We start from the raw sequence: 14874 nt of genomic DNA on the forward strand, positions 1-14874 counted from the left end.
AGACCTTGCTGATGCAGTATAACTACCTTGTGTCTTGTTGCTGTGCTCAGTCTTGCCATGGCGTATGACTTTTGACAGTAAACTGTCTTCAGCGAACCTCACCTTGTTAGCTGAGTTTGGCTGTTCCTCACCCAGTTTTATTCCTCCTACACAGCTGTTTCTGTTTCAGTTAATGATTGTGTTTCAACCTACATATTGAATTGATGATCATTAGCACCTGTTTGGTATAATTGTTTAATCATACACCTGACTATATGCCTACAAAATCCCTGACTTTGTGCAAGTGTACCTAGAAGAACTGATGCTGTTTTGAAGGCAAAGGGTGGTCACAACAAATATGGATTTGATTTAGATTTTTCTTCTGTTCACTCACTTTGCATTTAGTTAATTGATAAATATAATCTATTAACATGTCTATTTTTGAAAGCATTCTTACTTTACAGCATTTTTTCACACCTGCCTAAAACTTTTGCACAGTACTGTGTGTGTGTGTGTGTGTATATATATATATATATATATATATATATATATATATATATATATATATATATATATATATATATATATATATTAAGAGGCTGTGTGGTCCAGTGGTTAAAGAAAAGGGCTTGTAACCAGGAGGTCCCCGGTTCAAATCCCACCTCAGCCACTGACTCATTGTGTGACCCTGAGCAAGTCACTTAACCTCCTTGTGCTCCGTCTTTCGGGTGAGACGTAGTTGTAAGTGACTCTGCAGCTGATGCTTAGTTCACACACCCTAGTCTCTGTAAGTCGCCTTGGATAAAGGCGTCTGCTAAATAAACAAATTAATATATATAATATACAAATATATATATATATATATATAATATCGCCATTAACAAAGAAGGATAGAGAAAAATGTTGGATCACACTGAGGATAAAGGGAACATTGGTCGATTTTTCCAAATAATGCCACGACAAAGGTCCCACGTTGCAAATATATCAGCAAATGAGAGAGTAAAAGGTTTTCTTTGCTATGCACACTGTGTAGGTGGCACCCGATGCGATCCTGAGCGCTCTACCGCCAAGGAAAATTGACATCGACTTGTTTTGGTCACTGACACCTGATCGTCTTCCTAATTTGAAAACATTAGCTTTCAGATGCATCAATGCAGTAACAAATACAGCTGATGGTGAGCGCAGCAACTCACTGTATAATCTTGTCCTGTCTGATCTGAGGCGTTCTCTTTCGGAAGACAGACTGAAAGAGCTGGTGTTAGTTTATTTCAATCTTGGAATTTAGAAAGACTATGTTAAAAAAAAAATCCATTGTTTTCTACTTATTTATTTTTTTCTTATGCTAGTATTTTTATATCCAGTATGAGAAAAGAAACCAATACAACTGCACAATACTTTGTGACTTTGCACATACTTGTACAGACATAATAGAATTTGCATCATTTTGCATCATTTTGATTTTTTTCTGTGCATAAGTCCCTGGGGCGTACTTAATGTCATTGCAAAAGTAGAATGTATTTATTTATTAAAAACAAACAAACACAAAAAAGTAATCATTTAAATATTCACAAAAATTAAAATAAATACCTCCCTGGCCTGTTTATCATATCTGAATAATAAAAAAAAAAATCCCTTGTTCAATAAACATGGTTGGAAACAGTAAAGTCTGAACTCTTTGGTGTGTGTGTGTTTGTGTGAGTGTGTGAGTGGTGTTCTCTCCCCTCACTGCCGTGGTCGTGCTGGGATGCAGTAATTACGTTGTCTTGACATCACAAAGCCATGGAGGCACACACACTGGAAGGAGCCGTCTGTGTTCAGGCACTGTCCGTTCACACACAGGGTGGAGGGGTCCTCTGCCTCATCACACTCGTTTACATCTGCGTTAAAAAACAAGACAGGTTAACCAAAGTGATCTTTCATGGCAGCATGGCACTGTAGTGCTTCAGGGCAATGATCGTTGGCAAACTGCAGTGACACCCCAGTGGTATCGATACATAAGCAACCCAAACACACTGCCCCAGTATCTCGATGTCACATCAGTATAATAGACAGCCTTATACAAGTTTACTACTGTGTGTTTGCAGCTCTGCCCTGATTTTTCCCATGGTAATACTATGCACCAGTTTCTGCTAGTTTGCCATGTTTATTAATATGCTTTACCATACCTCACTATTCTTTACAATGCTTGCCTATGCTTTACCATACCTCACTATTCTTTACAATGCTTGCCTATGCTTTATCATGCCCCTCTATGCTTTACAATGCTTCCCTATGCTTTACCACACCTCTCTGTGCTTTACAATGCTTCCCTAAACTTTACCATACCTCACTATTCTTTACAATGCTTGCTTATGCTTTACCATACCTCACTATTCTTTACAATGCTTGCTTATGCTTTACCATACCTCACTATTCTTTACAATTCTTTCCTATGCTTTACCATGCCTCTCTGTGCTTCACAATGCTTCCCTATGCTTTACCATTCCTCTCTGTGCTTTACAATGCTTCCCTATGCTTTACCATTCCTCTCTGTGCTTTACAATGCCTGCCTAAGCTTTGCCATGCTTTCACTATGCTTTTACTATGGGCAGCCAGTCCTGTGCGTACCTCTGCAGGTCATTGTAGATATGTCCAGGTGGTAGCCGTCATAGCAGTCACAGGTATAGCCCTCCGGCATGCGGATGCAGCGGCCATTCTCACAGCCGTGCAGTATCCCACACTCCTCCGCGCTCAGGCCCTCGTACGGCTCGTATCTGCCTGCAAGAGAAACCATGACAGCCAGCCTCAAAACCCGGGGACAGCTCAGTGACCTGAAGCACCGTGGCACTAGGGTTCCTGCTTTGCAATTGCAATTGCAATTCCAATTCCAAACTTCTTAAAATCAATTCCAAATTCCAATTCCAAACCCCCATTCCAAATTCCAATTCCAAATTCCCATTCCCTTTTCATCAACATGTTCAGTTGAGTGGAAATGCAGTAAGGGCAAGCTTACTCTCATAGGTCTCTCTCCTGATGCCCCCCTGTTGTCGGTCAGGGTACTCCGGGTTGGGGGCTGTCCCTCTGGGTCTGTACTGCAGCCAGGCGGCCGAGGGCTCGTCTGGCTCCGAGGGGGGTCCCACAGACTGGGAGCTCAGGGGTCTGTACCTCCCTCGACGGGATTCATAATAGGGATCTACCTGGGAGTCCGCTCTGCCAAAGGGGGGTCTGGGCTCTGATGCATATGGTAGCTCAGGTTCGAAATCCCCCAGATCGTAGCTCCGACCGGGGCTGTAACAAAATAATACAGTCACTACGACAGATACACTGCAATACAGCAGTGTGGAGCAGTGTGGAGTAGTGGTTAGGGCTCTGGACTCTTGACCAGAGGGTCGTGGGTTTAATCCCAGGAGGGGGGACACTGCTGCTGTACCCTTGAGCAAGGTACTTTACCTAGATTGCTCCAGTAAAAACCCAACTGTATAAATGGGTAATTGTATGTAAAAATAATGTGATATCTTGTAACAATTGTAAGTCGCCCTGGATAAGGGCGTCTGCTAAGAAATAAATAATAATAAAATAAATAATAATACACTAATCATCGTAATAACACACGCAGGGATGGAAATAAGACTCCCGTTACATAGCAGTTTGAGCCATTCCTGGTTTTGCTATGAGTTTAAGATGACACACCTGAGCCTGTTACCTCTACACTGTGGCTAATTAAGCTTGTAGTAAAACTCTGGAATGAGTGAAATGGCTATGCAATAGGAGTCTTATTTCCATCCCTGTTATGAAGTTAAAAAAACAAGAAACATGACTGAAATGTTTTTAAACCTTTCCATACCCACGACTTCCATATGGGCCCTCCTCTGGTGGTCTGTATGAAGCCGGAGAGCGAGAACTTGACCCGTAGCTTGGCAGCCTACCTCCACGTGAGGGGTAGTCTTCGTACCCCCCGGGTCTGAGATAGTCTGGGGTTCTCCCTCTAGGAGGGGGTTCAGCGAAGGTGTCTGTACTGTATGGAGGCTCATAGTCCCCTCTGAAGCGTGGTTCATATTCCTCAGCGTAGGGCCCAGCAGGGGGTCCGTAAGCTGGGGCCCTCAAGACATCACACAGGGCTTCGTACTCATCTGTAGAAACAATTCATTCATACCTTTTAAAATACTAGGAATAAAAGTCAAAACGTTATCAGTGAATCTTAATTGGCTTGTTTACTTTTGATCGGCTATTCAGAGAATTGACAATCACACCACCTCATGTTAATCTTCCCGTACCAGAATTGTTTTGAATTGCTTAACCAGTGCTTGTAAACTCTGTCATTTCTGAATTTTGCTGTCCTTCAGGAACACACAGACATTGGTTAAAAAAAAAAAAGCTCTTAGTCACATTGCTCCCTGGTCCTGTAATTTCAGAAAAAGCTCAAGCTAAGCACCAGTTTAGTGTACAAGCGATTGGGCAGAAAATTACAAACACCTGCCACATGTAGCACACACTTTCACACAACCGGACTGTCCGTCAAAAGGCATCCCTGCCATGTATTCTGCAAGATATAAAAGCTGCATCTCCCTGGTGCAAAGCACTTTCAGTCACAATGGGAAAGACAACAGATATGGGAGATGGCTGATAGCAGCTTGGTTGACAGGTGCTTCCTTATCCGAATCTAAATGTAGTACCTGAGTCTTGGGCGGGGCAGAGTGTACATTCTATACCCCAGGCCAGTCCATACAAGCAGCAGCACTCCGTGTAAGTGATCTGCCTATCCAGCAAGAGCCGGTTACAGATAAAATCTTCCCCCAACTCCTGCCAGCAGTACGCCAGGTTTTCATCTAGAAAAGAAACAGACTGCTGTTAGAACCCAGGAACCACATACTGTGGTTCTACTGAATATATATGGATAGATAGATAGATAGATAGGGTTGAAAATCACTTGGATCTGTTCCAAACAGTCTGGGCTGTTGGTGGGGTGGTGCGCTCAGCGGAAGTAGGCATTTTAATTATGAGGATGATTTGAACAAATATTTAATGTATATCACTGATTTAAAATGTACATGTTGAAGTGTTTAATTTATGATTTTTCTAATAATAAAGATTTATTTTAAAATACAAAAAAATATCTTTCTAAATATCTTTCTATCTATAGATAGATAGATAGATAGACCGACAGGAAGGTCTTTTAAATATCCTGTATCATTCCAAAATATATTCAGCAATGACTATAAACATTACATTTTAGAAAGCAACATTTTTAGACAGATACAGACAGACAGACCTCAGCATAGCCAAAGATCTCTTAATAAGCCTCTATTACATGTCAGACACTGATGAAGACTTCTCGTTCCTAGCCTGCGCTGAGTTTGCTTCTCGTACCTGCGGATTGGCTGATGTTGGCGACACACTCTCGCTGGGCTGCATCCAGGATGAGAGGGGACTCGCAAGAGCAGTAATATGATCCCACAGTGTTGACACAGCTCCCCCCTAGACAGGACTCCTCCTCCAAACACTCATCGTTATCTAGAGAGAAAACAGGCTCAGAAACGTCATACAGGGGAGACCCTCGCTAATCCTGAGCCCTGTAATCGCAATCAAACACATGCTGTTAGCAGCAGTGATAAGCGTGTAACACGTTTGCAGATGGACCTGTATTTTTTATTCAAATTGGTAGGGCTTGAAATGGTTAAGAACTTGCTGTACACAATGCCGCCACTTTTATATTCGAAAGACTTGCGTACCGGTACTTGTTTAGATGTTTATAACCAGGTGCTACATTGTATCTTATGATAATGCTTAAGCTGTACTTGGAATCAATGAATGGAAACTTAGTAACATAACGACTGGTATTGTGGACACATTTGCAGACATCAGATTATTTTCCTTACATGTTCACAACAGGAATAGCCGTGTTGTCTCTTACCCACACACTCCAGTTGCGTTTGGTCATAGTAGTATCCATTGGGACAGTAGCAGGAGTATCCTGGGATCGTGTTCACACACACGCCATTCTTACACACTTCAGAACTGAACAGTGTGCACTCATCTACATCTGAACAGGAGAAACAGAATGCAATGCAGTGTGAGTGGCAAAGCCCAAACTGTCCCAGTGCACACGGTAACCCTATTGTTAGGCCCTTCTAGTTTATACAATATTTAATAAACTACGGTAGCAAAGGAACATTCAGGCAGCGAAATGATTAATTAACTTCAGCATGTCAATATTTCTGGGCAGCACTGTGTAACAGAATGGTTTCAAAGTGTTACACAATGAGGATTCTGCAAGCATTTGCAGTGGAAGGTCACAAGATCACCCACCTTTGTAACTGAAGGAGCCCAGAGTAGAGGTCACATATCCCTTTCCGCTGGGACACACAGCCTGGTATTCAGCTAGTAGAGAAAACAGGAGAAGATTCAGTTCTATTTTCACAATGGCACTTGAAGGCTGGCATTTCATTTGTTTAAATATACACACTCTTAATAGACTCCGAACATGCTGTTGCAAGAAAGAACTACATATATGCATAGCATGTACAATAATAAAAAAAAGGTTTCCTGTTCCATGAATTGAATGACAAAAAAAAACAAAAAAAAAACTATTGTTCTTAACACCAGTGACGTCGTTGTTGTTCATCAGATTTGTCGGCCCGTCGCTGGCATTGTTGGTCTTGGCAGTGCCAGGGTGATGCGCTTGAGTCTACAGCAGCAGGTGTACAGCAGGTAGTGTACCTGTTCCAAGTGCCGGGCAGGCTGTCAGCTGACAGTTCTCCCCCCAGCCCTCCCCCACAGTGCAGCAGCACTCCTGTAGGGTGGTGTTGCGTGTCAGTATGTTCTGGCACACGTTTGCGTCATGGATGTTGTAGTAGCATTCTCTGACATCACTGTGCGGTGGGTAGGGGTCTGGTCGAGATGCTTCCCCAGTGGGAAGCCTCTGGGCTGGAGAAAGGAAATCATAGATAACACAATACAATGCTGTGAAAACAACTATGAATGAGTCATTCCACTTTCGACCACAAGATGGCAGCATGGACCAGCTTAATTGGCTGACTGTTTTACCATTAATAACAAATCCGTTTGCCGTCTTTATGTTCCATTTCGTACATTATGTCTAGTGCAATTTATTTTGCTTGGGATAAAGTTCTAGATGATGTGCAAAGCAAAGGATACAGTATTGGAGGTTACAGATTATACATACATACATACATACATAGGGATGGAAATAAGAATAATTTAACATAGCAATTTCACCCATTCCAGGTTTTAATACAAGCTTTATTAGTGTATTGGTAACAAACTCAGTCGTGTCTTATTAAACTCATAGTAAAACCAGGAATGGATCAAACTGCTGTGCACACCGGCAACCCTGCACACCATAAACGAGCCAGGATTGTGCGTTATAAAGCATTTAACCTCAGAATCTGTAACGGCAGTGGATCACACAACACTACCCATCACAGATCCAAGCACATCCAACACGCTCCAGAAAGACGCAGTGTTTGTTACCTTCCCCATCCCGGCTGATGCACTGTCCAGTGCGAGGGTCAAACTCCTCACTGTCCTGGCCGCAGATACACAGGAAGGAGCCCTCCACGTTCTCACAGCTTGCCGCTCCGCAGGCACCCTGCATGCTGTCACACTCGTTCACATCTACAGAGAGCCGGAGAGAGAGAGGGGACACTTAACCACTGCTGTTAGCCTTCCTGGTATACTTAATACACTGAGGGGCTAGATACGTCCTGGGATGGAAATACGACAACTGTTACATAGCAGTTTCATCCATTCCAGGTTTTACTACCAGCCTGATTAGCCCCAGTGTATAGGTAACAAACTCATAGTGAAACCTTATTTCCATCCCTCAAGGGATCAGATCTTGTGATTTCTGATATGTGATTTATAATTTCCATTTTAAGGTCCCTTGACTAGTTCCCTGCCACAGAATTATAGTTTGACTTCCTCATTAAGAGAAACAATGCATCCCTTGACATTTTGTGAATTGTTAGTGCCTTTTCGTCCAATAAGAACTAACGGTATTTCCCGTACCCACACAGCTCCGCCCATTTCGTCCCGCCTCATAGCCCTGGTCACACAGACACTGGTATGAGCCAATCAGGTTCTGGCAGAAGGCATGGTCACCGCAGACAGTGTCGTTCGCACACTCGTTGATGTCTGAAACGGAAAAGGGCTAGCATTACACCGGGTCTGAACAGCATCTTATTGGTAATGGAGCATAGCAAATAGTTGGGTTGGGCTCAGTTCCTGTTTTTCAATTCCAATTCCCATTCCCTTTTAATCAATTCCAACACTGCATTGATCAAAATTAGCAATTAGCAGTTAAAATGAGCTTCTCGCAGTAGCAACAAACTAGTTAAACTGAAGTCAATTCGGCTTCAAATGAAAACAGTCGAACGATCACAACAATTTTTCTGTCTCTAAAATATCAAGTCCTTCGAAGGATTGGGAATTGATTTTCAAAAGGAATTGGAAATGGAATTGGATGAAAAACAGGAATTGACCCCGACCCTGTTTGTAACATTTCCAAACTGCTGTTATGCTGATTTAGATCACATCTGGATTGCTGTAGGAAAGTATTTAACGGATGCAATTGTAACGGGCAGCGTTGTGTAATGCTCTACCATTATTCTGCAGTGCTGCTAAATTGTATAACACAAAGATATACATTTTAGAAAAGCCATGATCACACAGCTGTTTGAGTTGTTTTCATCGGTATTGTCTTACTACTCTATAAGGCCCCTGTGCTAGCTGAAAATGTGTTTAAATAAATAAAAAAAACATGTAAAAAGTCCCCCCCCCCCATACATCTCTGACCCCAGTGTGTTGCCCCTTTTAGCACACAATGTTCTTCTGCCAATAGCCCTCCCCTTTTTCAATCCTGCAGAGCGCACTAAATACTGCAGCCATGTGTTCTGTAATCTTACAGACAAAGGCACAGGTGATGAGTCCCACATGACCCGGGCTGCAGTGTTTTGATAGATCAGTGGAAGAAGGCAGTGGAACTCCATGGCAGCTGAAGACTCTTTTAAAATTCCAGCCTTATCACAAAGCCCCCAGCTGGAACATGCGTTTCATGTAAACCCACGGTACCGTATTCTATGCGCCAGTTTCCTACCTATGCAAGAGCCTCCATCTGGCGTGGCTTTGTATCCCTCAGAACACAGACAGCTGGATGATCCTTCAGTGCTGAGACTCATGTACACATATGGAGTAGGCAGGAAATTTTAAATGTAAGCCCGACTGAATGGAATTTGAATGGTTTTGTGTTATAAACGTGTTTTCAACACAACCCAGTTTGGACGGTGTGTATTTTATATGTTAATTGTATGTAGCTGGGACTAATATAGAAAGCAGTTAGAATGACTTGATTGTCCATCAACTGGCTTGGACAACTGTAATGTGTTTGTCCATCAAATGGCAAAGACTATTAAAGAATTTCTAGGGCTAATAAAGGAAGCGGTTGTAGTGAGTTTATTGTCCTGCAGGTGGCTAGGACTAATAAAGGAAGCAGTTGTAATGTGCTTATTGACCAGCAGATTGCTAGTACCAATAAAGGAAGTGGTTGTAGTGAGTTTATTGTCCAGCAGGTGGCTTGCGGGTGCTTACCCACACAGTCCCCGCTGGCAGTGGCCCTGTGGCCGGGCTCACAGGAAGTGATGCAATGGAAGGAGCCGATGGTATTCTCACAACGGCGGGGTCCACAAACAGCTCCCCTCGACTCTGCACACTCATCAACATCTGAAAAAACAAGGCAGGAAAAACTCGACCAGCCTGAACTGTAATTAGCATCAAAGTTATGCTCAGGTTAATGGGTTTAAATGAAATAAATATATGTTCTGAAACTATGGCATTGCATTCTGGTATGTCTCGGGTACCTTTCACAGCAGGACTACACTTACCAGAATGCGCTGGGGTGTGAGTTGAAAAGCCTGAACTGTCCCAAAGTGTCCCAGTGTACATGTAGTCACGAGGTAACTCTATGCTTACCAAGGCAGGCAGTCTTTTCTGGGTTGGTGGCGAAGCCGGGTTGGCACACACACTCGAAGGAGCCCTGGGTGTTGGTACAAATGCCATCCTGGCACAGCTCCGGCCTGGCACACTCATCCACATCTGGGAACAGAAACAAAAAGGGAGTAAAACAGAAAGCTCTATAGCCACTGTTCCTAGTGGCTCTGTACAAACGGAAGCACCCCACAATGGGAAGCGGTTGGTGGAATGTTCCCAACATAGAACCATATTCTGTGCGGCAGTTTCCTACCTATACAGGAGCCTCCGTCTGGGGTGGCTTTGTATCCCTCGGAACATAGACAGCTGTATGACCCTTCAGTGTTGAGACATTCGCCATGCGGGAAACAGAAGTCCCCTTCCAGACACTCATTAATATCTGCAGGGAGACATTAACAACGGGAGCGGGTGGGAGGATGGCTTGCGTTCTTTGTGTGCAAAAACAAGGACTAAACAGGTGCAATGTGTTTGCAGTCCAGCAGGAGGCTAGGGCTCATATGAAATGCAGGTTGAGTGTATTTCTTATGCCGCGGGTGGAACACACAAAGCAGGTGTAATGTGTTCCCCAGAAATCAGAGCGCTTTTGCTTTAAATTTACATTTTGTACAGGGATAGAAATAAGATTCCTATTGCATAGCAGTTTCAACCACTCCATGTTTTACTATGAGCCTGATTAGCCAATGCATATGTAACAAGCTCAGGTGTGTCCTTTTAAACCTGTAGTAAAACCAGGAATGGATCAAACTGCTATGCAATTGGAGTCTTTATTAGAATTCTTGGTATATGTAATGTTTTTAAGGTAATGTTTTGCATTGCGATGTGAACACACATTTTCAGTGGGGATCAAACGTATTAAAAAAGTACCATTTAGATAATGGTTTTGAGCATAAGGATAGCAGCCTCAATTTAAATTCAATCCCAACCATAGCTTACATGTCAAAAAACCTGATGCAATAGGAGTCTTATTTCCATCCTGTTTAGGTACATTAGTTACCAATATACTCCTTAGAGACTCACCCCTGCACTGTCGCCCACTACTGTCCGACCTGAATCCGATCTTGCAGTCACAAAGGAAGGAGCCGTCTGTGTTCAAGCACTGCCCATTAGTACCGCATACTAACAAGCCCCGACACTCATCGACGTCTGTGGGAGCAGAGACGAGACAGAGTTAAACCACGACGAACTGTACCGATCTAAAAACCAATGAATATAAGCATAAAAGGGTCGGAAAACCTGCCATAACACTGTTATTAGGGTGGACGGCCACTGGGGGTCAGGACGTCTGTTTACATTGATGCGGGACTGTTCCTTAAATCTGTTATGCGAGACCATTTAGGCAAGAGTGTGTGCTACATATGCAGGTGTTTTGATTATTTTGGGCTGTTCATTAAAATCTTGCAGGAGACGGTTTTCTGTTCAGGGATACAAAGATATTTAGTGAGGAAGTAGTCTGAGTGAAGTTATCCAGCAACAAACTCCCCATCCCCAGCTGTCATTCTACTTATAAGATGTCTTGCTCATTAAAATATTTAGCATATTTTTAAAGAGGAGATGATCATCTATTCAGAGAGGCCAGGGTGTTTAGTAAGTAAGGGGTCTGAGTGAGAAAAAATGGGCAATACAATCCTCACCCCTAGTCTTACAGTAAGTCATTTGTTGTTGCCAGAATTTGTGCCTGTACTGTACATCAGCCAACCTCTCTGCCTATCTCTCGGTCTAATTCAAAAACAGCACAGACATGTATTACAATCCTTGTAACGTTTGGCTCTTATAATGATACTGTTGATCTGGAATCTACAAAAGTCAATTTTTCAAGACTGGGTTTTACAGCTGGAGTTTGTGGTTCTGTCTCAGCAGGTTTTTCCCTGATGTGTGGTCAATTTCTATTTTCATTGTTAATAACCTGACAACTTTTTAGACTGATGACATTAAAGACTGTTTCAAAGCTCTTTTCAAAATGGCTGCTCTAGTGCACTGACAGTACAAGGATTATTGCCCACAAACAGGTAACACAGCAATAACGATCCGTGATGTGGTACGTAACAGAAAAGCCAGAGCACTTTTTTCATTTTTTTTTAAATCGCTCTTCCTGCAGTGATTTAGTGGACAGATCTCAAGGCCCAGTGCACTAGAGTGGACATTTTGAAAAGAGCTTTGAAACAGACTTTAAAGTTCTAAGTGTAAAAAAGTTGTCAGGATTTTAACAATGAAAAGAAAAAATGACAGGTACGTTATTTAAACAGTTGTAGCAACACGTGGGCACGTGGAACGTGATATTTAATTATAGTTACTAATTATTATTATTATTATTCATTTCTTAGCAGATGCCCTTATCCAGGGCAACTTACAATTGTTACAAGTTATTATAGTTTACAAGGAGCAATACCACCCTAGCAGTAGTGAAGTTGGATATGATCCTCTAATACTACTTTATATGGTCCTATAATACTGTATGCAGAGAGATAGTTGAGTACGGATTCCACGCTAGCATGATATTACTGCAAATATACTGATCATATGAATGTACCCTTATAAAAGTTTACCAGGTATTTTTGCATGTTTTTCCCATGGTTATATACTAAGCAATTACCATAGTTTACCCCAATTTGCCATGTTTTATAATATGCTTTACCATATGGGCAGCAGTGTGGAGTAGTGGTTAGGGCTCTGGACTCTTGACCAGAGGGTCGTGGGTTCAATCCCAGGTGGTGGACACTGCTGCTGTACCCTTGAGCAAGGTACTTTACCTAGATTGCTCCAGTAAAAACCCAACTGTATGAATGGTTAATTATATGTAAAAATAATGTGATAACTTGTAACAATTGTAAGTCGCCCTGGATAAGGGCATCTGCTAAGAAATAAATAATATTAATACCTCGCTGGTCTTTAAACAGCTTATCGATGCTTTCCCTGTGCGTTATTACACTTAGCTATGCTTTTACTTTGGGAAACAACAGGATAACATAATGGTCTAATGAGATTTCACAATGATAGCCAAAAAAAAAAGCCTGAAGTGGTTGGCAATCCTATGGTGCGGATGAATTAGACAGTGTTGGCGTTAATCCATAGCAGTGCTTTTAATGGGAAGTTAATGACAAACAGTACTGCCAAAGACATTCTACGAGCTAAAAATATCCTGATGGAGGTCTGGTACCCCTCCCAAATTAGTTATGATACATTGGCTTTAATTTCATTTTGATGCTTGGAAAACAGGACAAGAGATAGTTAGACAGATAGATGGGTTATATATTCTAAGTCAGGTCCCCACTGAAACCTATTCACAGTAAATTACACTTAAAAGGTTGCTGAGACTGTAGATCTCGCACTCTGAATGTTAATGACAAAGCATTCTAGACATTTAAACCACAAGTTCTATAAAAACCGATTAAGCATGTTCATATTGGGGTTTCGTCAGTTTTTTTTGTTTAGATTTAATGACTTATAATGTGTTTGTAGGCTACCGCTAATCAAGTTGAGAACAAACTTTCTCTTACACTCTTTGTATGTAATTTGATCAGAGGCAGCCACTGAATACTTATACACATACATTATAAAGTACAGCTGTGGTCTCACCATAATGTTTGATTTAATTCAGACCGTGAATTATAATTTAATTTAGACAGTGGTACATTGCTTCCAGTGGGCACAGGCAATCCTAGGGAAGCATTGGGCATTTGAACTACCTGTGCATCTGCTGTTCTGTAGCTGGTAACCAGGCTGGCAGGGCACACACCGGAAGGAGCCAGCGGAGTTAACACATTCCTGACCAGGGCAGGTTAAAGCATTCTCACACTCGTTGATATCTGAGGGAGGGAAAGACAGCACAGGATATGATAGTCGGCAGCAGGTATTGTGTTTAAAGCTTATTGAAATCATTGCTGACCTAGAACCTGATACTCTGAAGAACCTGTGCAAAACAACGTCCTTGCAGAGTTTCAACATAATAGGATAAGCGGTTTTCAAGTGGTATCCAAAAACATGTTAAGTATATTGGAAAACTACAAACTGGTGTGTAATTCAAAATGTTAACATAACATTATTCAGCAGGTTTCGTTCGACTTACTGAAGGAAAATGTGGTTGATTCTGTTGGGTAATGCAAAACGTTTGGCCCTAGCTGTACATGGGTAAAGCGTATAAGATCATCTCCTCACCTGTGCACTCAGCTCCCTGGTGATCCAGCTGGTATCCAGCAGCGCAAACACACCTGTAGCTGCCAGGTGTGTTCTCACAGCGTGCGTTAGTGCAGGGGCTGGGGGACTGCCGGCACTCGTCTGTATCTGAGCACAGAAATGACAGACAGACGCTCACACTAACAATTGAAGCAGTCTGCCCAAGCACAGGTACTTGAGAAGTCATGTTTTCAAAGTGACTGTGTGTGATTTCAGACTACTAAAAATCACTTTGCTGACCACTTTCAGCGTTAATATTTATTCCTGTAAAAAATATAGCATTTTACATCCCCACGTGTTGCTACAACTGTTTAAATAACATACCTGTCATTTTTCTTTTCATTTTTAACATCCTGACAACTTTGAAGTCTGTTTAAAAGCCCTTTTCAAAATGTCCGCTCTAGTGCATTGGGTTTTGAGCTCTGTCCTCTAAATTACTGCAGGAAGAGCGGCTTAAAAAAAACAATAACAACAAGTGCTCTGGCTTTTTTGTTCCGTACCACATCATGGATCATTATTGCTGTGTTACCTGTTGACAATGTGGGCAACAATCCTGACACTAGCAGTGCACTGGAGCGGACATTTTGAAAAGAGCTTTGAAACAGACTTTAAAGTTATAAGTGTAAAAAGTCAGGATGTTAACAATGAAAAGAAAAATTAGGTACGTTATTTAAACAGTTGTAGCAACACGTGGGGATGTATAATACTATTTTTTCTGAACCCAGCTACTTACTCTTTAAG

At 42.1% G+C, this 14874-nt stretch overlaps 1 protein-coding gene across 2 annotated transcripts in view; it reads right to left on the reverse strand.

Moving 5' to 3' along the window:
* Positions 1-1290: 1290 nt before the first annotated feature.
* LOC117416108 (latent-transforming growth factor beta-binding protein 4-like) overlaps positions 1291-14874 on the reverse strand; it is a 37587-nt gene continuing 24003 nt past the window's right edge. For both annotated transcript variants that reach the window (XM_034027169.3, XM_034027168.3), the window contains 17 exons: positions 14116-14241; positions 13647-13766; positions 10981-11106; positions 10217-10342; positions 9946-10068; positions 9565-9696; positions 7987-8112; positions 7450-7593; positions 6676-6882; positions 6265-6336; positions 5870-5998; positions 5326-5469; positions 4632-4784; positions 3803-4088; positions 2972-3246; positions 2587-2736; positions 1291-1856 (listed from right to left, as the gene is read on the reverse strand). In XM_034027169.3, the coding sequence (XP_033883060.3) occupies positions 1702-1856; positions 2587-2736; positions 2972-3246; positions 3803-4088; positions 4632-4784; positions 5326-5469; positions 5870-5998; positions 6265-6336; positions 6676-6882; positions 7450-7593; positions 7987-8112; positions 9565-9696; positions 9946-10068; positions 10217-10342; positions 10981-11106; positions 13647-13766; positions 14116-14241 (2594 nt within the window). In that variant the 3' untranslated portion in view covers positions 1291-1701. The remainder of the gene's footprint in view (positions 1857-2586; positions 2737-2971; positions 3247-3802; positions 4089-4631; positions 4785-5325; positions 5470-5869; positions 5999-6264; positions 6337-6675; positions 6883-7449; positions 7594-7986; positions 8113-9564; positions 9697-9945; positions 10069-10216; positions 10343-10980; positions 11107-13646; positions 13767-14115; positions 14242-14874) is intronic.

This window comes from Acipenser ruthenus, chromosome 7 (assembly GCF_902713425.1).
Source record: "Acipenser ruthenus chromosome 7, fAciRut3.2 maternal haplotype, whole genome shotgun sequence".
In the NCBI taxonomy this organism is placed as follows: Eukaryota; Metazoa; Chordata; class Actinopteri; order Acipenseriformes; family Acipenseridae; genus Acipenser; species Acipenser ruthenus.